The sequence below is a fragment of the Tachypleus tridentatus genome, chromosome 2 (genome assembly GCF_004210375.1).
Source record: "Tachypleus tridentatus isolate NWPU-2018 chromosome 2, ASM421037v1, whole genome shotgun sequence".
In the NCBI taxonomy this organism is placed as follows: domain Eukaryota; kingdom Metazoa; phylum Arthropoda; class Merostomata; order Xiphosura; family Limulidae; genus Tachypleus; species Tachypleus tridentatus.
Window position 1 is genome coordinate 144,793,503 of NC_134826.1, and position 26,836 is coordinate 144,820,338.

Consider the following 26,836-nt stretch of genomic DNA (forward strand, 5'->3'; position numbering starts at 1 on the left):
ATAACACTTTCTGTCCAGGAACAAGAAAAAGTAAAAATTTTGTTACGTAGTGTTATAATTGCATTTTCAAAAGTCAACACCACAAAAACAAAATTAATTTACGTACCGGACTAAATTTACAAAATATATCTAAAAGAAATCAAGGGTAGACATGTCTTTCTGCCTATAATGTATGTACACCTTTACAAGACATACATGTTCAAAAACAGAGAATAAATCATAGTCAAGAAGCACTTTTGTTCATAATATTATGATTTCTGGAGTTTGACACATTGAAACTAAAAAGTTACTTGGATGGCACATACAGATCAGTAAATGACACACAGTTTTAATGAAGTAGAGACTACGAAAAACTATATAATTTATTCAGCGCATTCGAAAGTCGACTGTATACATGTCAATCAAACACTGTGTATCTCTTCTTAGCAGAACAACTTGTTATCTATCATGATCTAATGTGATTTAGATACATATATCATCATTAATTTTGAGTACTTTTATTATTCATGTGGTATAAATTTTGGTTGTTGAACATCTTAAAAGGTTCTTCTAAATGCTTGCTTGAAGGAACATCTGTCTGCAGTACACCGTAAGTGCTAACAACCACATTCCAATGAAAACCAATCTTTATAATAGTTAAAGGTCCACTTGTTTCTTATAATGTCCAAAGTTACTATTATGTTTACTGTTATACACACATGTATTTTGTCATTGTCACATGTATAATTTCATAATTCAAAGTACAACGTTTATTAGACTCATTTCTACATTAATAATAATGACAACTCTAAAGGAGATATAAATACACAAATAATTTGTAAGAACTCTCAAATATGTTTATAGTAACTAATAACAGAAAATATTAATGTAGTCCACTTAGACAACTACGAAAAAATAAACAAGTTATATTATTCATGTTCATACAGATCACAAAATTCCATACTTCCACATACACTGCACACTTAACGAGGGATCTTCACGTCACATCTGCAAATAAAAAGATTAAATAGCTCTATGAAGTGACAATTATAATAAAACAACAAATCTAAATAGTGACACACACATCTAAGACTCTATGAAGTGACAATTATAATAAAACAACAAATCTAAATAGTGACACACATCTATGAAACACCAATAAGCAAACAAATTGAAATATAAAAATAATAATAATAAACAAATATATTTCTATTCTGAATTAAAAATCTCAACCAACCCTTTTTTGTTTATGTTTCAGCATGAAATCTCTGACACCAACTTCAGAATCAAACCACAGACCGTATGACAGTAAACTAAATCTTTGAAATGATTTGGAAACACGAGACTACTCCCTCATAAAACACACAAAAAATACTAGAAAACTACTTGTTTCAACACCATGTTCTTCCAATACTTCATAAAGAATACATTGATAAATTTTCAATCACAATGCTGAATCATTAGACCTGCTATACAGAGAGTTGAGTAAGTTACATTAAAACAACTTTATCTATGCAAATTTACAGGTCATGTAAGGCTACGGTCGATACAAAATCCCTTAATAAGTTCATAAAATGGTAGTTAAATCAAATTTTAAATGTAACAACTTGGCCTTTGACCTGTGACACATCATGATAGGGTTAAAACACTGCAAATATAATAATTCAGCAGATGGTCTGCCTCATTACCAAAAGTTTGTAAAAGTATTAACAAAGTATAATTAAGAGTGATTTTATTTTTCATCAAAAGCTTCAGCATAATTAGAGAAACAAAAAATGGTAGATTAAAAATTTCAAAAATAAATGAAAATTTTAAATTATACTTTTCACGCAATTTAACAAATACCAATTTAAATAAAGCACACCTATTTCCACACAGGACTTATGGAACCAATGTGGACGATCCTACACTGACTGGCCCTTCACATTCTTGTCCATGGAATGCAACCGTGTCATTTTGGTCAATTTCTACCAGTTTCTTAGCCAAGATGTTGACAGATGTGAACTTAGCTCGTTGGTAGGCTGTCACAATGTGAAAACCAAGAAATCTAAAGAAGAGAGTACCAGATGTTTAACTATTTATTTCAAACTTTTGTTTACAGGTTTTATGAAATGATTCTAAGTGTCTTGTTTAAAAATTAAATATTTTCATTTCTTCTTTTAAGTAGCTGTATTTTTAGTTGATACTAGAACAATAAGTCATGACGTAAACAGTAAAACAAACAAAAAACAACTAACAAAGTGTTTGTCAGCATTGCTAATTAGGTTACTTCACCGCTATATGATGGGTCTTGTTTAATACTGAAAGAAACTACAAAATGTACACTTTTAAAGAACGTGTACATACATGTATGTATATCTGTGTATCTTAGACTGGTCACTGCAAAAACAGATCCTAAACTAATTTTTTAGGCTATCTTAGAAATTGTCAATGATAATTTTTAAAGCAAAACAATAATCTACATAATTGCAAACGTTAGTACTTACTAAAATCTACAGAGTTTTGCTTTTTAAAGATGCCAAAACCCTGAATTTTAGAATTTATAATTTCATTATTTCATCCTTTAAAATACATTTAAAGAGCCCACACTCTAAGCCTTTATTTACTGCAGACTTAGTGTGAACTTAGTATACAATGAAATTATACAAAACTTTTGTATCTAAATATAATATAAAATGGTCTGTACCAACCACCATGGAATAAATTAATCAATTTTGTCCAACTTTTCTATTTTTTATTTCCTTTTAAATGTTTTAACCACCTTACAACAAATACTTGTGGAAATAAAAGTTGAATATTGAAAGAGTCGTTTTATGACACTATAAAAAACACAAGAAATGGCAAAAAATATTTGCCATTTTTATACAAGAGTTTATATATCTCAATTCTCCCGTTTACATACCCGAATTCTCCTGTTTACATACCTGAATTCTCCTGTTTACATACCTGAATTCTCCTGTTTATATACCTGAATTCTCCTGTTTATATACCTGAATTCTTCTGTTTATATACCTGAATTCTTCTGTTTATATACCTGAATTCTTCTGTTTATATATCTGAATTCTTCTGTTTATATATCTGAATTCTTCTTATATACCTCGAGCGTATGAGATTAGATGAAATTACAGTTTTGAGCAACCACTGTAATTATTTGAGTACAAATAGTATTTAATAAACTTACCTAAAACAGACTAAAACAATGAGTAAGGCTCATTGAGTACAAATAGTATTTAATAAACTTACCTAAAACAGACTAAAACAATGAGTAAGGCTCATTGAGTACAAATAGTATTTAATAAACTTACCTAAAACAGACTAAAACAATGAGTAAGGCTCATTGAGTACAAATAGTATTTAATAAACTTACCTAAAACAGACTAAAACAATGAGTAAGGCTCATTGAGTACAAATAGTATTTAATAAACTTACCTAAAACAGACTAAAACAATGAGTAAGGCTCATTGAGTACAAATAGTATTTAATAAACTTACCTAAAACAGACTAAAACAATGAGTAAGGCTCATTGAGTATAAATAGTATTTAATAAACTTACCTAAAACAGACTAAAACAATGAGTAAGGCTCATTGAGTATAAATAGTATTTAATAAACTTACCTAAAACAGACTAAAACAATGAGTAAGGCTCATTGAGTACAAATAGTATTTAATAAACTTACCTAAAACAGACTAAAACAATGAGTAAGGCTCATTGAGTACAAATAGTATTTAATAAACTTACCTAAAACAGACTAAAACAATGAGTAAGGCTGATTGAGTACAAATAGTATTTAATAAACTTACCTAAAACAGACTAAAACAATGAGTAAGGCTCATTGAGTATAAATAGTATTTAATAAACTTACCTAAAACAGACTAAAACAATGAGTAAGGCTCATTGAGTATAAATAGTATTTAATAAACTTACCTAAAACAGACTAAAACAATGAGTAAGGCTCATTGAGTATAAATAGTATTTAATAAACTTACCTAAAACAGACTAAAACAATGAGTAAGGCTCATTGAGTACAAATAGTATTTAATAAACTTACCTAAAACAGACTAAAACAATGAGTAAGGCTCATTGAGTACAAATAGTATTTAATAAACTTACCTAAAACAGACTAAAACAATGAGTAAGGCTCATTGAGTATAAATAGTATTTAATAAACTTACCTAAAACAGACTAAAACAATGAGTAAGGCTCATTGAGTATAAATAGTATTTAATAAACTTACCTAAAACAGACTAAAACAATGAGTAAGGCTCACTGAGTACAAATAGTATTTAATAAACTTACCTAAAACAGACTAAAACAATGAGTAAGGCTCATTGAGTACAAATAGTATTTAATAAACTTACCTAAAACAGACTAAAACAATGAGTAAGGCTCATTGAGTATAAATAGTATTTAATAAACTTACCTAAAACAGACTAAAACAATGAGTAAGGCTCATTGAGTATAAATAGTATTTAATAAACTTACCTAAAACAGACTAAAACAATGAGTAAGGCTCATTGAGTACAAATAGTATTTAATAAACTTACCTAAAACAGACTAAAACAATGAGTAAGGCTCCTCCAACAGATGCTGTAATGCATGGTACATTATCAAATGTTCTGACAACAATACAAGCCCCTCCCACACAGCCTCCCATCAAAGTACCAATAGTAATTGTCTGCAACCACTGTCTTGAGGTCAATCCTTGTGGTAGCCACACCGTTCCTTGTTCAAGATTGTACTGTAATTAATGCATGAAACCCTTAGTACCTGGTAAAGTTCTATTAATTACAGAATTTAAACAAGTAAGTACACTTGCACATTTCACAAATATACAATATATTCCAAACATGGTTAACCAACAAAAGCATCATCAATTATATCTGTAGATGTCTTTACGTTATTATGAGAGTCTCTGTACAGACATATTCAAAATAATATTTTTTAACTTTGCATCCATAACTTCAAGATAACATTTTCCTAATCTGAAAATTTATTTCCGATTGACACATTCACATACGTATTAGCTCTCTTCCTCATGTGCCTGCTTAAGAGATTTTCATGTCACTAGCCTTGAGGAAGCTCCTATCTAATTTCATGTGTTTTAATGTGATCCGAGTTGGTGGATGATGACTTCACCAAGAAAGAAGAACCTTCCACCAACATGAGGGTGGTGACACAGCTTCCAGTAATTCCTTTTAGGTACTTATACTTGTTGTAACTTCATTCTTTGATGAGGCAAGACAAAAATGTGCACTATAAATGGAAAAGATGGGTGGCAATGTGTGAAGAGGTAAATATTTATATCAGAAATACATTTTCACATTGGGAAAGGGTTAACTTCCAAGATGGTAACTCACTTCCCACACTGGTTAGCTAGAATTCCATGTTAAATTGGTGCAGAGGCCAGTACACAAGTTAACTTAAAGAGTTCCCTTCAAAAAGTGGCTGAAAGGAAGTCCACAAAGTGACACTCCATAGGGCCACACTCATAGAAGATTGTATTTCATCTTAATAAGGGTATACACTTCACCTGGAATATGTAGAGAAGGGGTAAGAATTGAGCCCCATGTGTTGTGCAGATGGATATAATGCAACTATATATATATATATATGTATTGGCCAAGAACTTACTCACAAGTATTCAATAAGCCAGTAGATGTAGTGTGATTGGGGGGACATCAGAATGTAACTGGTGTTCTCACTTCGACTCTACAAGACCCACCACAGCCGTAAAAAAAGGATATTTTAGTTACGCAGTATGGGTTCCTCTGGTGTGTTCTCACCTCAACTCTACTGAAGCAGGGCATATCAGCCATGTATTTTGATCTCACACAGTGTGCACTCATTTCCACTCTGTTAAATACTCTGTCTGAAGGAGGAGGGCACAAATCATTGAATTATGGTTCAGGAGAGAAGCCTGCACTACACTGATAGTTCCAATACCATTTCTTGAAATATTCTGCTAAACCCAGATAGTGAGTATTTTCTGTGGTCCATCACTCAAACAAATAAGAACTAGTAGGTGGAATGGTTTCTCATGTTGTGCTGGATTTTTCTGCAATATTGAATGGTAATGTTTCGATCTAACAACTGAGTAAACCTAAGAATATTGAACTAAAATACATGATTTTGGTTACTAAAGCACAGAAAACATCTGGAGGATGGGATAACTGGAGCATGAAGTAAAGGATTCAAAGTGTCAACTTGGCTGAAAAGTACCAATGGAGAGAAGAAGAAATTCCATCCAAAAGTTTGATGCAACCAGCAAGTGGTTTACAGAGGAAAGTTTGATTACCTAATGTCAATACTCAATCGTCTTGGGGATCACAAAGCAATGAGAGTAAAATCCCAGAAAAGGATTGTATAACCTCTTAATAACATGTTTGTCCAAAAGATCTGATATCACCTTCTTAGAAATATTAAAGATAGGATTAGAGGAAAGACGATATTAAACGTGAAAAGAAAAAAAAAGGGGTGAAAAAGTGAAAAGACAGTTCATCGGTATGGACTTGAATAACCCATCTTTCAGCAGATGACTGTGACCAGAGATCCCCAAACTATGACAAATGGAGTCCACAGAGATTCTTATCAAACAGGATAGTTCCCAGCAAGTCTTGTATCAAACTTGATGGCAGAAAGATGGCAGACAGAGGAGAGAGCCTTGTAGGATCGAATGGAAAGATGAGGAATAGAAGGAACAAGTCAAGGAGCAAGAGAAGGTTGTGAAAAACAAGAAACCTAAAAAGACAGTGAAACCTGTATCAGGCTTCTTCAATCCATGATTCTAAAAGTCAGGAACATCACCAAAGATATTTGGACAAAAAATAGGAGCATGACAAGATCCTGGAGAAAAGAAGTAGGTGAACATACTTGAGAGAAAAGGGTATCCCCATCTATCAAGTTCCAACATCAAAGGAAGCAAATCAGTATGGATAATAACAGAAGACATGGCATGGGCTATAGTATGGAATAGAAGAGTACAAAGTTTCCAGTAAAATGCATCTGGAGTATTATGAAGCAACTCAGACATAAGATGCAGGGAGAAGAGGTAACAAAGAACAGTGATAAGAAAAACACAAAGACAGAAAAACTGAGGACTGGAGAGTGAAACAGACAAATAAGAGATTCCAAAGCCTTGGAATCAAGAAAGGAAAAATAAAAATGACTATAAGCCAAGACATGATAACAAGGTCAGCAAAGAGGACAAGACACAAGATTACAAGAAAGAAGTTTTTTCCAGAAAAAGTCAACCTGAGTATTAATGTCAGGTAAGAGACGAAAGAAACAAAATAATCTTGTGGACTAGGATTGTGAAGCAAATAACATGGAGCATTATAAAACATGGGCAGATGTGAAATAATTTAATATACTTGTAAGAACAAGTCTTAAAATACAGTTAAAGATTAAGAGCTTTCCTAGACCTAAATGGGGTACCCAAACCAAATCTGAGATGAGTGTTGACAAGTGGAGTAGCTACCACTGGATTGGTTGACCAATAACCAATAATCCACTAATTTTTTTTTCCCCCCACCATGACCAAGATGTCAAGAATGCCAAGAAACTTTCTCATTTGAGCTGCATTATTTACAAACCACTGGCACATTCTGCTTTCAGGCTGCTCAGTTTCAAGAACTGTTCAACAACCATCAAATTCACAATATCCTCCATTACAAACAGTTTGTAACTATCAACTGGAATTATTTGCAGTTGTGTAGTAAAAGAAGTATTAAACTAACAAATGTAGCCTGGACAGCCTGCCGTCCATCAACTGATGTTGGTATAGCAGAGTCAATGGTCTGGATCAACAGTATTAGCTATAGACAAATCAACTTGAATGTTTAACTCATCTGTACAAACCTGGCCTCTTTTATCATCACAAGGTTCATAATCACCATATCTTTTCAACTGACTCTGAATCAGATTCTTGTAAAATACAAGCTGTTTCACTCAGATTAAAAGATTTGCACAACTCTGCCATCTTGTAGCCATAACAGTTACCCAAAAAAAATCACTACAGAAACTTTAAGTCACATAACCTCAAACTTTAGTGAAAAGATTTTTCTATCATTCATAAGAGGACAGGACATGCACACAGGACATGAATGTTTATGTCATAAGTGGTTATAGCCTTTCCCATAATTGATGTTTTATTGTATCACTAATGCCTCACTAACAGAAATGATTGATGTCTAAACACATTATTTGAGGTAAATGTGTTAATGCAATTTCATTATATTTAGCAAGCTTTCAGTAAATATTAAAAGTCTTTTGTGGACAAAAATAAACAGAATTTTTAATTAAGTGTTTTCACTAAGACTTAGTTCACATGTACTTAGAGCCAAAGTTTTGACTGCTGCAAGTACAAAGTAATTTAAGTAAAGATAAAAACACTTTTTATTCATCAAAACAACAACAAGTCAAGTTTAATTTGTGTAATTAATAGTAGCAAAGTAAAGCAATGAGTACAAAGCCCAATGGAAAACAAAAACCAAAGTTTTATTGTCTCATGCAACCCTTAGAAAACTGAAGTTGAACACAACATACCTGTGTTGTTCAGTGCCATGGAAAGGAATACAGTTATTAAGGATGCACATATGACAGAGAGAATTACTGTACATGGAGATTGTGTTACCCTCCTATTGGTTAAGAGTTATTGTCACATGACAACATCTTATTGCAGTCTATGCTAAAAACGTGTGAAATTAGATGGGAGATGCAATTGGAAGATAGCTAATATGTGTGAGAAAATGAGTCATCCTCTTAGAACAGGGGTTCCCAAGGGGGTCACGAAGCCTTGGCAGGGGAGTCGCGTAGCCTTGTTAGAAGTAGCTTGGGATAACATTAATTTTATTTCATCAATTACATTTTCATGTCGCGAGTGCCAAAAGGTTGGGAACCCCTGTCTTAGAATGAAGAGATTCCAAAAGATGTACATGAAATACAAGGCAGCTACAGTTGTTTAATGAAATCAAGTTTCACATGAGGAATGAATGTTTATCATTCTAATATCTTGATTTCTTTTACAGAAACAGCTTGTGTTTGTTGTTCATTAAATCTCAGACCCAGAAGTAAATCTTACTATTTAATTGAAGTGACTAATTATTTTCTGTTTGTGAGAACTCACCTGATCATTACAAACTTTACATCTCATGTTGTCCACATTTTCAGAAGACTGTAAAAATGAAACATTAAGTAAATTACGTGTATTTTTTCAAAACACACACAGACATACATGTTTGTTTTATTAACATACTTTTCAGTTAAATATACTTACATATTTTCCTACTATTTTATCCATAATTATTAGAACTCTAAATGATACTATAAAGAGAATAACAATATTGTGATACTAAGATATTACACTAAAATAAAACAATAAATATACACTAAAGAAATTCCAAACCTTTCTAAAGTTCAAGTGTTTCAGTATTGTTCACAATGAGTTAGTTCAAGTGCTTCAGTATTGTTCAGAATGAGAGTTAGTTCAAGTGCTTCAGTATTGTTCAGAATGACTTAGTTCATGTGCTTCAGTACTGTTCAGAATGAGTTAGTTCAAGTGCTTCAGTATTGTTCACAATGAGTTAGTTCAAGTGCTTCAGTACTGTTCAGAATGAGTTAGTTCAAGTGCATCAGTATTGTTCAGAATGAGTTAGTTCAAGTGCTTCAGTATTGTTCAGAATGATTTAGTTCAAGTGCTTCAGTACTGTTCAGAATGAGTTAGTTCAAGTGCTTCAGTATTGTTCACAATGAGTTAGTTCAAGTGCTTCAGTACTGTTCAGAATGAGTTAGTTCAAGTGCTTCAGTATTGTTCAGAATGATTTAGTTCAAGTACTTCAGTATTGTTCACAATGAGTTAGTTCAAGTGCTTCAGTATTGTTCAGAATGAGAGATAGTTCAAGTGCTTCAGTATTGTTCAGAATGAGTTAGTTCAAGTGCTTCAGTATTGTTCAGAATGAGTTAGTTCAAGTGCTTCAGTACTGTTCAGAATGAGTTAGTTCAAGTGCTTCAGTACTGTTCAGAATGAGTTAGTTCAAGTGCTTCAGTACTGTTCAGAATGAGTTAGTTCAAGTGCTTCAGTACTGTTCAGAATGAGTTAGTTCAAGTGCTTCAGTATTGTTCAGAATGAGTTAGTTCAAGTGCTTCAGTATTGTTCAGAATGATTTAGTTCAAGTGCTTCAGTATTGTTCAGAATGATTTAGTTCAAGTGCTTCAGTATTGTTCAGAATGAGTTAGTTCAAGTGCTTCAGTATTGTTCAGAATGAGTTAGTTCAAGTGCTTCAGTATTGTTCAGAATGACTTAGTTCAAGTGCTTCAGTATTGTTCAGAATGACTTAGTTCAAGTGCTTCAGTATTGTTCAGAATGAGTTAGTTCAAGTGCTTCAGTATTGTTCAGAATGAGTTAGTTCAAGTGCTTCAGTATTGTTCAGAATGAGTTAGTTCAAGTGCTTCAGTATTGTTCAGAATGAGTTAGTTCAAGTGCTTCAGTATTGTTCAGAATGAGAGTTAGTTCAAGTGCTTCAGTACTGTTCAGAATGATTTAGTTCAAGGGCTTCAGTACTGTTCAGAATGATTTAGTTCAAGGGCTTCAGTACTGTTCAGAATGATTTAGTTCAAGGGCTTCAGTACTGTTCAGAATGAGAGTTAGTTCAAGAGCTTCAGTATTATTTATAATGAGTTTGGGAAAATCACACACACACTAATGTTTGCAAGATTTATGTAACATTACTTGTGTTATCAATAACCACCTTACACCCTCTGAAAGAAGTAAATTATAAAGTTAATTTTCTTTGGTGTCTCCTTTTCACTGTTTGCAAACCCCTTCGTATTATTAAAATGAAACATTAACCAATACTAACCTCAATCAACCACTTCTTCAAACAATCATGGTGAACAGAAGCAACATCGCCTCTACACTGGCAAGGTTGAATAAGAGGTCCAGCATCCTGTCGTTCACTGTCATAACAAATCCAACATTCAACAGCTTTCTCTGTTCCTACACTTGAATCTATCAAAACAAGGAGAGACTGTTGTAAGTGCTTCAGCTTATTAAATTACCAGTTCCTTACAGTTTTGCTTAACTTATTAATAAATAGTACTGCACTTATGAAATACTAGGTGATAGAATCATTTGACTTCATCCTTTTGAGAACAGTTGAAGTCATTTAATGTTGGTTTCCAAACATCAAACAAAATGATCACCTCAATCAGACTGGTAACAGTAAAGAAAAGAAAGAAACATTTCCAAATGTTTTCATCAGATTTTTCATGATTATAAACCATTTCCAAGCAATACAAGGTAATTTTGTAACTACATATTATTAACCAGTATTATATATACAGATTTTAAGTCCTGTATATTTACATTATCCAAGCAAACTAGAAATATGCAGATTTTTTATGCTAAAAATTACTTAAGAAATATAACGCTATCTATTAGCATCCACGAAAATTTGTAGCCTTAACTCAGAGCAAGGAATACTGAGAATAAAAGATGAATTACATTTTATTTTGTTTGGAAATAATATTCAACATCTTGTCATCGAAAATCAAAATAATGTGCCGATTCCGTAAAATGTGCAATTATTTCTGCTCTGCAGAAGCTTACTTGTCAGACAAAGAAGAAACTAACAATTGAATAACAGCAGGGAATCAGAGAAAAGCCTGTTCAAAACTTTAAGGTGTAAATTGAAGCAAGCCTTTAATATGCCTTATACTTTTCAATACAATACTGTATATGTAAATATATTTCACCTATTAAGTATAAAATAATATAACATGTTTTAAGTTACACTACTGGAATTTTTGTTTCAGACTACTTAACATGTGCTAAAGAAAACATATATTAATTTATATCACAACTACATAAAGTGGACAAAAAGTATGCCATCTTTTATGTTCAGAAAATTGGTAAAAATAAACATCCACAAGCTGTATATTTAAAATACACAAAATGTGTGGTAACAAGCAAAACATACATAAACACATTGTTTTAAAAGAAAAAACAGAAGACAGAAAAAAACAAATATTCATGTATTATAATACTGTGTAAAAACTAGGATTTTATTATATTTAAATATAATCAGGTAAACCACAATCATTTTGTAGTTTTATATATTCAATACAGTCCAGTTGAGCAAGTAGTTTTTGAAAACCAGGTACAAGGCAAAAGAAATTTCCTGCCTACTTAATATTTGGATTTAACCTCAAAAATAGTGGTGTGGGAGATGCATCAGGAGAAAATTAATTAGGGTATTTTCCCTCAAGAAACATTTCCCTAAGTATCACACCCACTTTGGAGAAATTCTGAGAAAGGCTAATGTTCAATGATCCTATAATGTCTCCTCAATACCCTTTGAAAATGCACGCACGTCAATTTGAAGCTTTTATGAAAACAAAAACAGCTGAGCTCACAAGTATAATAATAGTGTGGTCTAACAAACCAATAAAAACTTGTTTAATACATGGAACAGTTAAAGTCAGTTAGATACATATTATAGGAATTTTTAAAGTTGCAGAAAGAACCTGTGATGAACAGAAAAGGCTATGAAGAATTACATTCTTAGAAATAAATTGTAACTTTATTCTAAGTACAGACCTAGCAGCCAGAAATTTAAAGTTTTCACCTATAGATGGATTTTAGAGCACATCACGTTGCCTTCGATGATCAACATTTAAATATAACAAACCTGTTTTCTCACTGTCTTCCCTCAGTGGAAAGATGTGTGTATAACTCATGACTTTTGAAACCTCAGTTTCTGACTCCAGTTTCTTTAAAATGTTCTGAGGGTTTAGAATCCATAACTCTTCTGGCCTGAAAACAAATACAAGGTTTGATGAGTATATATATAAGAGCAATGATGCATTAGATATGATATCCTTAGATCGGTTAACCAGTTTAAATGTTAGCATACAATTAATTTCATTGGAGGATCACAGGTTTCACAAATGAACTCAAAATTAGTTAATTTTATCTATGGGAACAATTATATATTTCTCTTGCAACTGTGGATCTTGTTTGCCCAAACAAAAGATTAAAAATGTCTCAATATAAGATGCAAGTCTAGGTAACTACAAGGTCATGGGTCAACAAGGAAACCCAAAAACGTAAACTGTAAAGACAAATTTGCCATTCATTTTAATTGTTAACCAAATCTGGATATCATGGCTTGCACTTGTATAGATAGATAGATATACACACAGTGTGTGCATTGGTTTAGAAACCATACTCAGAGGGGGAGTAACAAGTAAGAACCAACTACTTCCATTCTGTACATACAGAGTGTATTCTTTTTCCACTATTTAGGGTCGCTGTTAATGTCCAAACATTCAATTAATAAAACTAAGCATTTTTCAATTTAAATTGAGAGCACATCACAAAAATCAACTATTTCTGTCACAATAATTTGTAAAATTTGTAACATTTCATTTGTCTCTTATGTAAATGCCCGACTCTGAGAATGTTAAGGATTAGATACCTAGCATGTGAATTAAGCACGGTTGTAATCCATCTTCTGGTTATCTAACCACCATTCAGATAAGGCATTAATAACAGTAGCAACGACTACTCCAATTGCTGAAGACCTCTTATGGAAACTATTGTAACAGTAATTGAAAATTTTACTTATACATGTAAATGTTAACTGATTGGATTGTAAGTTTCTATACAAGGTATAATGCTTTATATAAAATTATTAGTAGCTGAAAGTTGTTGACATCATATATAATGCTATGTTACAATAAAATGCCTAAGAGAATAATTATTTGAATTTAAAATTCATTAATAAACACATAGAGATAAAAATATGGATATTGTAGTGATCCCTCATAGGCCTAGCACAATACCACTGTAATCATAAGTCGAAACTCCAGAGGCTAATAAGTAATAAGATGACCTAAGAAGGTTAAAATGTTGTTCTGTACTTTATTTTAATTAAAGTTTGAATACCCATACCACCCGTCTTGAGAAAACTAAGAAGGTTGAAATGTTGTTCTGTACTTTATTTTAATTAAAGTTTGAATACCCATACCACCCGTCTTGAGAAAACTGAGAAGGTTGAAATGTTGTTCTGTACTTTATTTTAATTAAAGTTTGAATACCCATACCACCCGTCTTGAGAAAACTGAGAAGGTTAAAATGTTGTTCTGTACTTTATTTTAATTAAAGTTTGAATACCCATACCACCCGTCTTGAGAAAACTGAGAAGGTTGAAATGTTGTTCTGTACTTTATTTTAATTAAAGTTTGAATACCCATACCACCCGTCTTGAGAAAACTGAGAAGGTTGAAATGTTGTTCTGTACTTTATTTTAATTAAAAGTTTGAATACCCATACCACCGGCCTTGAGAAAACTGAGAAGGTTGAAATGTTGTTCTGTACTTTATTTTAATTAAAGTTTGAATACCCATACCACCCGTCTTGAGAAAACTAAGAAGGTTGAAATGTTGTTCTGTACTTTATTTTAATTAAAGTTTGAATACCCATACCACCCGTCTTGAGAAAACTGAGAAGGTTGAAATGTTGTTCTGTACTTTATTTTAATTAAAGTTTGAATACCCATACCACCCGTCTTGAGAAAACTGAGAAGGTTAAAATGTTGTTCTGTACTTTATTTTAATTAAAGTTTGAATACCCATACCACCCGTCTTGAGAAAACTGAGAAGGTTGAAATGTTGTTCTGTACTTTATTTTAATTAAAGTTTGAATACCCATACCACCCGTCTTGAGAAAACTGAGAAGGTTGAAATGTTGTTCTGTACTTTATTTTAATTAAAGTTTGAATACCCATACCACCCGTCTTGAGAAAACTAAGAAGGTTGAAATGTTGTTCTGTACTTTATTTTAATTAAAGTTTGAATACCCATACCACCCGCCTTGAGAAAACTGAGAAGGTTGAAATGTTGTTCTGTACTTTATTTTAATTAAAGTTTGAATACCCATACCACCCGTCTTGAGAAAACTGAGAAGGTTAAAATGTTGTTCTGTACTTTATTTTAATTAAAGTTTGAATACCCATACCACCCGTCTTGAGAAAACTAAGAAGGTTGAAATGTTGTTCTGTACTTTATTTTAATTAAAGTTTGAATACCCATACCACCCGTCTTGAGAAAACTAAGAAGGTTAAAATGTTGTTCTGTACTTTATTTTAATTAAAGTTTGAATACCCATACCACCTCTGCCTTGAGAAAACTGAGAAGGTTGAAATGTTGTTCTGTACTTTTTATTTTAATTAAAGTTTGAATACCCATACCAATCCTGCCTTGAGAAAACTGAGAAGGTTGAAATGTTGTTCTGTACTTTATTTTAATTAAAGTTTGAATACCCATACCACCTGCCTTGAGAAAACTAAGAAGGTTGAAATGTTGTTCTGTACTTTATTTTAATTAAAGTTTGAATACCCATACCACCCGTCTTGAGAAAACTGAGAAGGTTGAAATGTTGTTCTGTACTTTATTTTAATTAAAGTTTGAATACCCATACCACCCGTCTTGAGAAAACTGAGAAGGTTAAAATGTTGTTCTGTACTTTATTTTAATTAAAGTTTGAATACCCATACCACCCGTCTTGAGAAAACTAAGAAGGTTGAAATGTTGTTCTGTACTTTATTTTAATTAAAGTTTGAATACCCATACCACCCGTCTTGAGAAAACTAAGAAGGTTGAAATGTTGTTCTGTACTTTATTTTAATTAAAGTTTGAATACCCATACCACCCGTCTTGAGAAAACTAAGAAGGTTAAAATGTTGTTCTGTACTTTATTTTAATTAAAGTTTGAATACCCATACCAGCCGCCTTGAGAAAACTTTTTTTTTAATTCAATTGTGTTTCTCGTTGTCCTGAATTATATTACTATGTTCAGCACAAGTTTATAAGCCTCTCTTTCAGATAATTTCATTCTCCAAAATAAGACTTCCAAAAAGTAAGTGATAAATTTATTATAACTGTAATGTACAGTAGCCTTTCGTTCTTTAACATAGTCTTCTGTCAAATATCTCAAGCTTGGGATGTCCAGTCCTAACTGGATAATTACCTTTAATAAGAAATATTAGTATAAAGTTATTGTTCACAAAATAACTTTAGTTCTTACACTTTTCTTCTATACTATAAAAAAAATCAAATTTTTGAGGAATCTTTATTCATGCAAGTTTATGAACCAATCTTATGAGTTCTTGATGCCAATATTTCACATCCTTGAACAAGTAAATATATTCTTTTTTTATAACTCACATTTTATTAAAAAAGAAATGAAGTACCCCTGTAATTACATGAAGTACATCTCTAATTGTTTTAGTAACAAATATAAGTATACATGAAGATACAGACACACAAGTTAAGCATGATGCAATACAACAATATCATGAAACAGTTGATAAGGTCCTTGACCGTAGTGGCTGTGAAAAGAAACACCTTTAAGACACAAATGGTGTAGGGTAAAACTGTTGAGTACAGTCATTTAAAGTTCATATATTATTGACAGGTAATTCCTGTGCTCAGGATTTTTAATCCTTTCCATATAGGTCAAGGGTCAGGCAACATAATTTGTTCACTCACGTTCAAAATGTTATGGAATTACTATTTTATGGATTTATGTCACTATGCTTGGTATCAAACTTCAAATTTTAGTGTTATACATTAGTTAATTTCTTAATTTAAAAGTAAAGATTTAAGAACAACACCTAAACATCTATCTTCGTGTCTCACATGGTATGCTGAATGCATCACTGGTACAAATTAGATGTTTGTGATGTCAAAATACAAAGTATTTCTCACGTGCAGTGGCTCCACTCATCTCGTTAGATTACTCACGTACAGTGGCTCCACCCATCTCGTTAGATTTCTCACGTACAGTGGCTCCACTCATCTCGTTAGATTTCTCCCGTACAGTGGCTCCACTCATCTCGTTAGATTTCTCCCGTACAGTGGCTCCACTCATCTCGTTAGATTTCTCCCCGCATACAGTGGCTCCACTCATCTCCTTAGATTTCTCCCGTACAGTGGCTCCACTCATCTCGTTAGATTTCTCCCGTACAGTGGCTCCACTCATCTCGTTAGATTTCTCCCGTACAGTGGCTCCACTCATCTCGTTAGATTTCTCCCGTACAGTGGCTCCACTCATCTCGTTAGATTTCTCCCGTACAGTGGCTCCACTCATCTCCTTAGATTTCTCCTGCACAGTGGCTCCACTCATCTCGTTAGATTTCTCCCTGCACAGTGGCTCCACTCATCTCCTTAGATTTCTCCTCGTGCAGTGGCTCCACTCATCTCATTAGATTTCTCCCGCACAGTGGCTCCACTCATCTCCTTAGATTTCTCCCACAGTGGCTCCACTCATCTCCTTAGATTTCTCCCATACAGTGGCTCCACTCATCTCCTTAGATTTTCCTGCACAGTGGCTCCACTCATCTCCTTAGATTTCTCCCAGCACAGTGGCTCCACTCATCTCCTAGATTTCTCCTGTACAGTGGCTCCACTCATCTCCTTAGATTTCTCCCTGTACAGTGGCTCCACTCATCTCCTTAGATTTCTCCCGCACAGTGGCTCCACTCATCTCCTTAGATTTCTCCCGTGCACAGTGGCTCCACTCATCTCCTTAGATTTCTCCCTGTACAGTGGCTCCACTCATCTCCTTAGATTTCTCCCATGCAGTGGCTCCACTCATCTCCTTAGATTTCTCCCTGTACAGTGGCTCCACTCATCTCCTTAGATTTCTCCCCTGCAGTGGCTCCACTCATCTCCTTAGATTTCTCCTGCACAGTGGCTCCACTCATCTCCTTAGATTTCTCCCGTACAGTGGCTCCACTCATCTCCTTAGATTTCTCCCGTACAGTGGCTCCACTCATCTCCTTAGATTTCTCCCGTACAGTGGCTCCACTCATCTCCTTAGATTTCTCCCATACAGTGGCTCCACTCATCTCCTTAGATTTCTCCCTGCACAGTGGCTCCACTCATCTCCTTAGATTTCTCCCATACAGTGGCTCCACTCATCTCCTTAGATTTCTCCCATACAGTGGCTCCACTCATCTCCTTAGATTTCTCCCATACAGTGGCTCCACTCATCTCCTTAGATTTCTCCCGTACAGTGGCTCCACTCATCTCGTTTCATTTCTCACATACAGTGGCTCCACTCATCTCGTTAGATTTCTCCCGTTCAGTGGCTCCACTCATCTCGTTAGATTTCTCCCGTACAGTGGCTAAACTCATCTCGTTAGATTTCTCCCGTACAGTGGCTAAACTCATCTCGTTAGATTTCTCCCGTACAGTGGCTAAACTCATCTCGTTAGATTTCTCCCGTACAGTGGCTAAACTCATCTCGTTAGATTTCTCACATACAGTGGCTCCACTCATCTCGTTTCATTTCTCCCGTACAGTGGCTCCACTCATCTCGTTAGATTTCTCACGTACAGTGGTTCCCCTCATCTCGTTTCATTTCTCACGTACAGTGGTTCCCCTCATCTCATTAGATTTCTCCCGTACAGTGGCTCCACTCATCTCGTTAGATTTCTCCCGTACAGTGGCTAAACTCATCTCGTTAGATTTCTCACATACAGTGGCTCCACTCATCTCGTTAGATTTCTCACATACAGTGGCTCCACTCATCTCGTTTCATTTCTCCCGTACAGTGGCTCCACTCATCTCGTTTCATTTCTCCCGTACAGTGGCTCCACTCATCTCGTTAGATTTCTCACGTACAGTGGTTCCCCTCATCTCGTTTCATTTCTCACGTACAGTGGTTCCCCTCATCTCATTAGATTTCTCCCGTACAGTGGCTCCACTCATCTCATTAGATTTCTCCCGTACAGTGGCTCCACTCATCTCGTTAGATTTCTCACATACAGTGGCTAAACTCATCTCGTTAGATTTCTCACATACAGTGGCTAAACTCATCTCGTTAGATTTCTCACATACAGTGGCTAAACTCATCTCGTTAGATTTCTCACATACAGTGGCTCCACTCATCTCGTTTCATTTCTCCCGTACAGTGGCTAAACTCATCTCGTTATATTTCTCCCGTACAGTGGCTCCACTCATCTCATTAGATTTCTCCCGTACAGTGGCTAAACTCATCTCGTTAGATTTCTCACGTACAGTGGCTAAACTCATCTCTTGTCTCATTTCTCACGTACAGTGGCTAAACTCATCTCGTTTCATTCTTCACGCACAGTGGTCTCCACTCATCTCGTTTCATCATTCTCACGTACAGTGGTCCACTCATCTCGTTTCATTTCTCACGTACAGTGGCTCCACTCATCTCTGTTTCATTTCTCACGTACAGTGGCTTCCACCTATCTCGTTTCATTTCTCTCACGTACAGTGGTTCCACTCATCTCTTGTTTCATTTCTCACGCACAGTATAACACTCATCTGTTTCATTTCTCGTACAGTGGCTCCACTCATCTCAGTTTTTCATTTCTTCACGTACAGTGGCTCCACTCATCTCGTTTCATTTCTCACGTACAGTGGCTCCACACTCATCTTGTTTCATTTCTCACTGCATTAGTGGCTCCACTCATCTCGTTTCATTTGGTCATTACACCTGGCTAACTCATCTGTTTCATTTCACGCACAGTGGCTCCACTCATCTCTGTTTCATTTCTCACGCACAGTGGTTCCACTCCATCTTGTTTCATTTCTCACGTATCTAGTGGCTCCCACTCATCTGTTTCTTCATTTCTCACGTGCAGTGGCTTCACTCATCTTGTTTCATTTCTCACGTACAGTGGCTCCACCTCATCTGTTTCATTTCACTGCACAGGTGGCTCCCACTCATCTTGTTTCCCCATTTCTCACGTACAGTGGTTCCTCATCTCTGTTTCATTTCTCACGTACAGTGGTTCCTCTATCTTGTTTCATTTCTCACGTACAGGTGGTTCCCCTCATCTCGTTTTCATTTCTCACATACAGTGGTTCCCCTCATCTCGTTTCATTTCTCATACAGTGGTTCCCTCATCTCATTAGATTTCTCCCATACAGTGGTTCCACTCATCTCATTAGATTTCTCCTGCAGTGGCTCCACTCATCTCTGTTAGATTTCTCCCGTACAGGTGGTTAAACTCATCTCTGTTTCATTTCTCCCGTACAGTGGCTCCACTCATCTCGTTCTCATTTCTCCCTGTACAGTGGTTCCACTCATCTCATTAGATTTCTCCCGTACAGTGGTTAAACCCATCTCGTTATATTTCTCCCATACAGTGGCTCCACTCATCCTGTTTCATTTTCTCCTTGTACAGTGGCTAAACTCATCTCGTTAGATTTCTCACGTACAGTGGCTCCACTCATCTCGTTTCATTTCTCACGTACAGTGGCTCCACTCATCTCGTTTCATTTCTCACGTACAGTGGCTCCACTCATCTCGTTTCATTTCTCACGTACAGTGGCTCCACTCATCTCGTTTCATTTCTCATGTACAGTGGCTCCACTCATCTCATTAGATTTCTCCTGTACAGTGGCTCCACTCATCTGTTAGATTTCTCCATTGCAGTGGCTAAACTCATCTCACCCATTTCTCCTGTACAGTGGTCCACTCATCTGTTTCATATTCTCCTGTACAGTGGCTCCCACTCATCTCATTAGATTTCTCCTGTACAGTGGTGTAAACTCATCTCGTTATATTTCTTCCAGTATAGTGGTGAAACCACTCATCTCGTTTCATTTCTCACGTACAGTGGCTCCCCTCATCTCGTTTCATTTCTCACGTACAGTGGTTCCCCTCATCTCATTAGATTTCTCCCGTACAGTGGCTCCACTCATCTCATTAGATTTCTCCCGTACAGTGGCTCCACTCATCTCGTTAGATTTCTCCCGTACAGTGGCTAAACTCATCTCGTTTCATTTCTCCCGTACAGTGGCTCCACTCATCTCGTTTCATTTCTCCCGTACAGTGGCTCCACTCATCTCATTAGATTTCTCCCGTACAGTGGCTAAACTCATCTCGTTATATTTCTCTCGTACAGTGGCTCCACTCATCTCGTTTCATTTCTCCCGTACAGTGGCTAAACTCATCTCGTTAGATTTCTCACGTACAGTGGCTCCACTCATCTCGTTTCATTTCTCACGTACAGTGGCTCCACTCATCTCGTTTCATTTCTCACGTACAGTGGCTCCACTCATCTCGTTTCATTTCTCACGTACAGTGGCTCCACTCATCTCGTTTCATTTCTCATGTACAGTGGTTCCCCTCATCTCGTTTCATTTCTTAGAAATGCTCCTTTATGTACATTTAATTGTTTATAACGTGAACAACCACAATGAAAGTTCAAAATGTCCCTATTGTTGCTTTCTCGGCCATTTTTCAAGTATTAATTATAACATCATCTTGTTCTTTTAATAAAAAACTTCAAGGTGGTAATAGTCGAGTCTTTGTCTGCTCAAAATATATATTTTGATCCAAATACAAATTAGTTACTAAAACTAATAAATCATACTGGAATTTCTATGGCATTCATATAGTTATTTATTATTTTTTTTATTTTAGATGAATACATAAAATATAAAAACATTATTACATTTCACATCTTGCACATGCAAAATCTCTTAAGGCTTAGTAAGTTACAACAAGCAGCAACCAAGTATAAAGTTTGTAACTGGAAGAGATAATTGTTTGCTTTATTTCTTTATTTACAGTTTTGTGTTTTATGGAAAATAAGTTTAAAAATGTATTTTTTATAATAATAATTTATATACATTTATTACATCTGAAATGTGACACTAAAACACAGACAAGACAGATCACTTAGTAAATGTCAGTTTGTATTATTGAATGCAGTAACATGAGTGTATATGCACTGTGTCAGTGTAAATTCTGTAATATTACCCATGCACAGCTGAAAGGTAAATATAATAAAAATAACAAATATACATGTTTAATTATTCAAGCTATTTAGTCTAGACACGTTTTCGTGTTATCATCTGTAGTCATTCTAGAATAAAAAAAGGCATAATCTTTATTTATTTCCTAATTTTTCTGTGGTGGTTACAAGACTGGTCAAATAGACCAAACCTGTACAGAACTTCATTAATGAAAATAACAGATAATATATGGTTTTTTTCCTTAAATATTTGATAACTATATGGATTTAAATATTTTGCATGTGAATGTTGGAAATTAGTTAAGATTCAAGAAGTAATGATAACACCATTTACACCAGAATTGAGATTTTTTAACTAGTGTAAAACATAGAAAAAAAACAAATAGACCTTTCAATACCCCTATGACCTTTTTTCAATACCTTATGATGTGTTCTACCTACAAAAGGTTTTGGCACAATATACCAAAACATTTTGTTGTAAGTTTGCAAGAGAGTTATAAATAAGGTTTACAAAAGGAGAATTGTGAGTCTAAATATGCATGTCTTATTTCTACACACAATTCTTATATGTGTACAGCCTTGACAGTCAATAGTAAAGGTTTTATAGTGTTGTTTGAAATTAATCTTTATTGTTTAACTATCTTTGCATCAGAATTTTTTATTGTGCATGCCATGAGGTTTTTAGTAACTTGATTCAAATTATTGGTTATTAATTACAGTATTGTTGTAGTAATTACTATAACATAATATTGTAATTAATAACCAATATTTTAACAGTACACAAGTTTTAATTTTATAATATTAAAAACATCCTAATTTGCTCCTAGTGTGAGAAATGACATCTGTTCTCTAAGCATCCCCCCCTATTCTGTGATTTAATCACCACCCCTCCAATAAGTACAAACTTTAACATAAATTACTTACTATCAAATCTTCATCACTCAGACAAAGCATAATTTTCATAGCCTTCAACCTTGTTTGGTTATATAGTTATCAAATAGAGAAACAGACCCCTCTTGCCGCCTTCAACCTTGTTTGGTTATTTAGTTATCAAATAGAGAAACAGACCCTTTCATAGCCTTCAACCTTGTTTGGTTATTTAGTTATCAAATAGAGAAACAGACCCCTCTTGCCGCCTTCAACCTTGTTTGGTTATTTAGTTATCAAATAGAGAAACAGACCCCTCTTGCCACAGCCACCTGTCACATCCTCTCTTTCAGGATTTGTCAACAGTTATCTCATGTTTTAATTATATATAACCAACAGAAAGCCAAGTTGCTTACCTATCAAATAGAGAAACAGACCCCTCTTGCCACAGCCACCTGTCACATCCTCTCTTTCAGGATTTGTCAACAGTTATCTCATGTTTTAATTATATATAACCAACAGAAAGCCAAGCTGTTTACCTATCAAATAGAGAAACAGACCCCTCTTGCCACAGCCACCTGTCACATCCTCTCTTTCAGGATTTGTCAACAGTTATCTCATGTTTTAATTCTATATTATATATAACCAACAGAGCCAAGCTGTTTACCTATCAAATAGAGAAACAGACCCTCTTGCCACAGCCACCTGTCACATCCTCTCTTTCAGGATTTGTCAACAGTTATCTCATGTTTTAATTCTATATTATATATAACCAACAGAAAGCCAAGCTGTTTACCTATCAAATAGAGAAACAGACCCCTCTTGCCACAGCCACCTGTCACATCCTCTCTTTCAGGATTTGTCAACAGTTATCTCATGTTTTAATTATATATAACCAACAGAAAGCCAAGCTGTTTACCTATCAAATAGAGAAACAGACCCTCTTGCCACAGCCACCTGTCACATCCTCTCTTCTTCAGGATTTGTCAACAGTTATCTCATGTTTTAATTATATATAACCAACAGAAAGCCGCTGTTTACCTATCAAATAGAGAAACAGACCCTCTTGCCACAGCCACCTGTCACATCCTCTCTTTCAGGATTTGTCAACAGTTATCTCATGTTTTAATTCTATATTATATATAACCAACAGAGCCAAGCTGTTTATCTATCAAATAGAGAAACAGACCCTCTTGCCACAGCCACCTGTCACATCCTCTCTTTCAGGATTTGTCAACAGTTATCTCTCATGTTTTAATTATATATAACCAACAGAGCCAAGCTGTTTATCTATCAAATAGAGAAACAGACCCTCTTGCCACAGCCACCTGTCACATCCTCTCTTTCAGGATTTGTCAACAGTTATCTCATGTTTTAATTCTATATTATATATAACCAACAGAGCCAAGCTGTTTACCTATCAAATAGAGAAACAGACCCTCTTGCCACAGCCACCTGTCACATCCTCTCTTTCAGGATTTGTCAACAGTTATCTCATGTTTTAATTCTATATTATATATAACCAACAGAAAGAAGCTGTTTACCTATCAAATAGAGAAACAGACCCTCTTGCCACAGCCACCTGTCACATCCTCTCTTTCAGGATTTGTCAACAGTTATCTCATGTTTTATATTATATATAACCAACAGAAAGCCAAGCTGTTTACCTATCAAATAGAGAAACAGACTCTTCTTTGCCACAGCCACCTGTCACATCCTCTCTTTCAGGATTTGTCAACAGTTATCTCATGTTTTAATTCTATATTATATATAACCAACAGAAAGCCAAGCTGTTTACCTATCAAATGCTGTATTCTATTACACGCATTAATTGAACAAAGAAATTCCTGTTTTGTACAAGCTTTGTTCCCATGGAAAATATATCAATTAGCTTGGGATAATTTGTAACAGCTCTTGTTTGCAATAGTTAGAGAGGCAGAAAAATTGAGACAGTTATGGAACCTTGTCTGCTTTTCCATATTATTGTTCTATATTATTTCAAGCATTATGTAATTCAAGAAAATTATTCAGTTCACTAGTACCATTTATATAGAAAAGGTAAAGTTAAATGTCACTGACATTCAACAGAAAAAAAGATAATTTCTTATTTTTCTTATTCTTTATTTATTTATTATTATAAAAAATAACTAATATGTAAAACAGGAATCTTTGGGTGAGGTATGATTAGATTAGGTAAAATAAATAATAATATAATAAAATGTTTCACAAGTTACAGAAGCAGTTTAACTCATGGGTGAAGTAATTGATAGAATAATGTGAGCACCACTTTCCTCAAGTGATCTACAACTTATGATGGATCAACTGGTAGTTATACAGAGTTCAAAGGGCAATAAAATATTAAATTTTAAGCATAAATAGATGCATAAAGTTACAAGCTTAATGTTACTTAGAATACACAGATGTAGTTACGTTTAAAATCAATCTAGAAAGAAAAAGAATAATTTGAATGTAATGTTTTGTTTATTATGAGGTTTGTCACAACCGACTAACTTTGTACAGAATTATGGTAGAGAAAATAACAAATAAAATATTAAAGTTACAATGAAAACAAATGTTTCAAACATATATATGGTTTAGTGATTACACAAATTAACTTAGAGACTTTCACGACAAAGAATATTTTAGCCACAACCTATTTTGTACTCGACTGGTAATGAAACAGGCTCGATGCGGCTCAAACAAATCTTTAATTAAAATAATACTTCATAAAAATTTGATTTTTTTTTGTGCACAAAAGCTTTGTAATGTTTTGCAAAAATCTAAAAAAAACTTGTGAAGATACACATACCACATTAAAAGTGTTAACTAAACAAGTGCAATGTGTATATTGACTCAGTATTTTATACTGAACCAACTGTAAAAGGGTAAAGGTTCTTCACATCTGAATGTTCTATTACAGTTTTGTACAATTCTTTGCAATACCAATTATGAACCACTTCGTGATTCAGGATTTTCCATTTATGGCAAAAATTACTAAGGCTCTCTGCCACTGCTTCCAATTTGGAACTACTGACCAGATGGAAGACAGCACCTTACCCTATACCATCCATTATAAGGAATTGACTATCATTCATGTATTGCATTGAAATCTTAAGAGTGTAGTTTGTAATAACGCAATTTTCTTTTTCATCAGATCCAAAACTCAGAGCTCTACCACATGATCAAGCCCCATTCAAAACTGTTCCAAACAGAATGTGTGTGTGTGCATGTGTTATAATTACACTTGTAAACCACCAGTGAAACTAGAACATACAGAGAGTCAAAGAGTGATGTACCTTATTAGATACTTGGTTTCTGATTCTTATCTAAGTGATTGTTCTCCATCTCTAGTAGAAGCTCTTGCATAAGTTAGTAAAATGGTAATTGGTGTTGCAGAAATCAATCTTGCACCAATTAAGTTGCCAGAAATATGGACTTTCATAAGCAGTAATCACATACAAGGTTTGAAATGTGTACCATTACCACTGGGACAAATGTGTTCATCACGAACCAGGAGGGGAAATGAACAACTAAAACTTAGACTTAAAAGAACAACCACGACACAACTTGATGGGATTTTATCAACTGGTAATTCCCATGTTCATCTTCATAGCCAGGTAACCACCTGAAGCCACATTAACTTATGCTATACTGCACTGGCCATTGCATAATAAGAAAACCACAGTATGGGTTGAATTCACAGCTGCATTTGTAATTGACTGTTATTTTTTAAGATGAAACCAGTAATTGGTTTCAGATGGTAATATCTACTGGTCCACATTGGAATACCAAGATCAACCAAGAACAACAATTCTTCTTTCACTTGGTCCACATGCTTTCTATGATTTGACTAATGCTTTTGTGGTTCTGTGGTTTCTCTGAAGTTTCTAGTTTACTGTGTTACTTCCATTAACATTATGGTTCTGAAAGATGGAAGTTACAACTTCTGTAATCATTAGATATCAGATATTGCAATACAGATGTGTATCAAGAATGGATACAGCTTATAGAGAGCACTGATTACTGCAATTAAAATCGCATATAATCATCTTGCTATGAATATTTCTACAAATAGACCCCTAGTAATAATCATCATCTTGCTATGAATATTTCTACAAATAGACCCTAGTAATAATCATCTTGCTATGAATATTCTCTACAAATAGACCCTAGTAATAATCATTTT

General features: G+C 34.5%; 2 protein-coding genes across 7 annotated transcripts in view; both read right to left on the reverse strand.

Annotated features, from left to right (window-relative positions):
- LOC143245294 (glucose transporter type 1-like) overlaps positions 1 to 26,836 on the reverse strand; it is a 582,725-nt gene that overhangs the window by 72,467 nt on the left and 483,422 nt on the right. The window lies entirely within an intron of this gene.
- On the reverse strand, positions 735 to 12,815 carry LOC143245289 (uncharacterized). Its single transcript, XM_076491460.1, has 6 exons — positions 12,667 to 12,815; positions 10,837 to 10,985; positions 9,105 to 9,152; positions 4,525 to 4,718; positions 1,844 to 2,026; positions 735 to 987 (listed from the first exon to the last, which is right to left on the reverse strand). The coding sequence occupies exons 1-5, from the start codon at positions 12,713 to 12,715 to the stop codon at positions 1,861 to 1,863; spliced, it is 606 nt and encodes a 201-aa protein (XP_076347575.1). The 5' UTR covers positions 12,716 to 12,815; the 3' UTR covers positions 735 to 987; positions 1,844 to 1,860.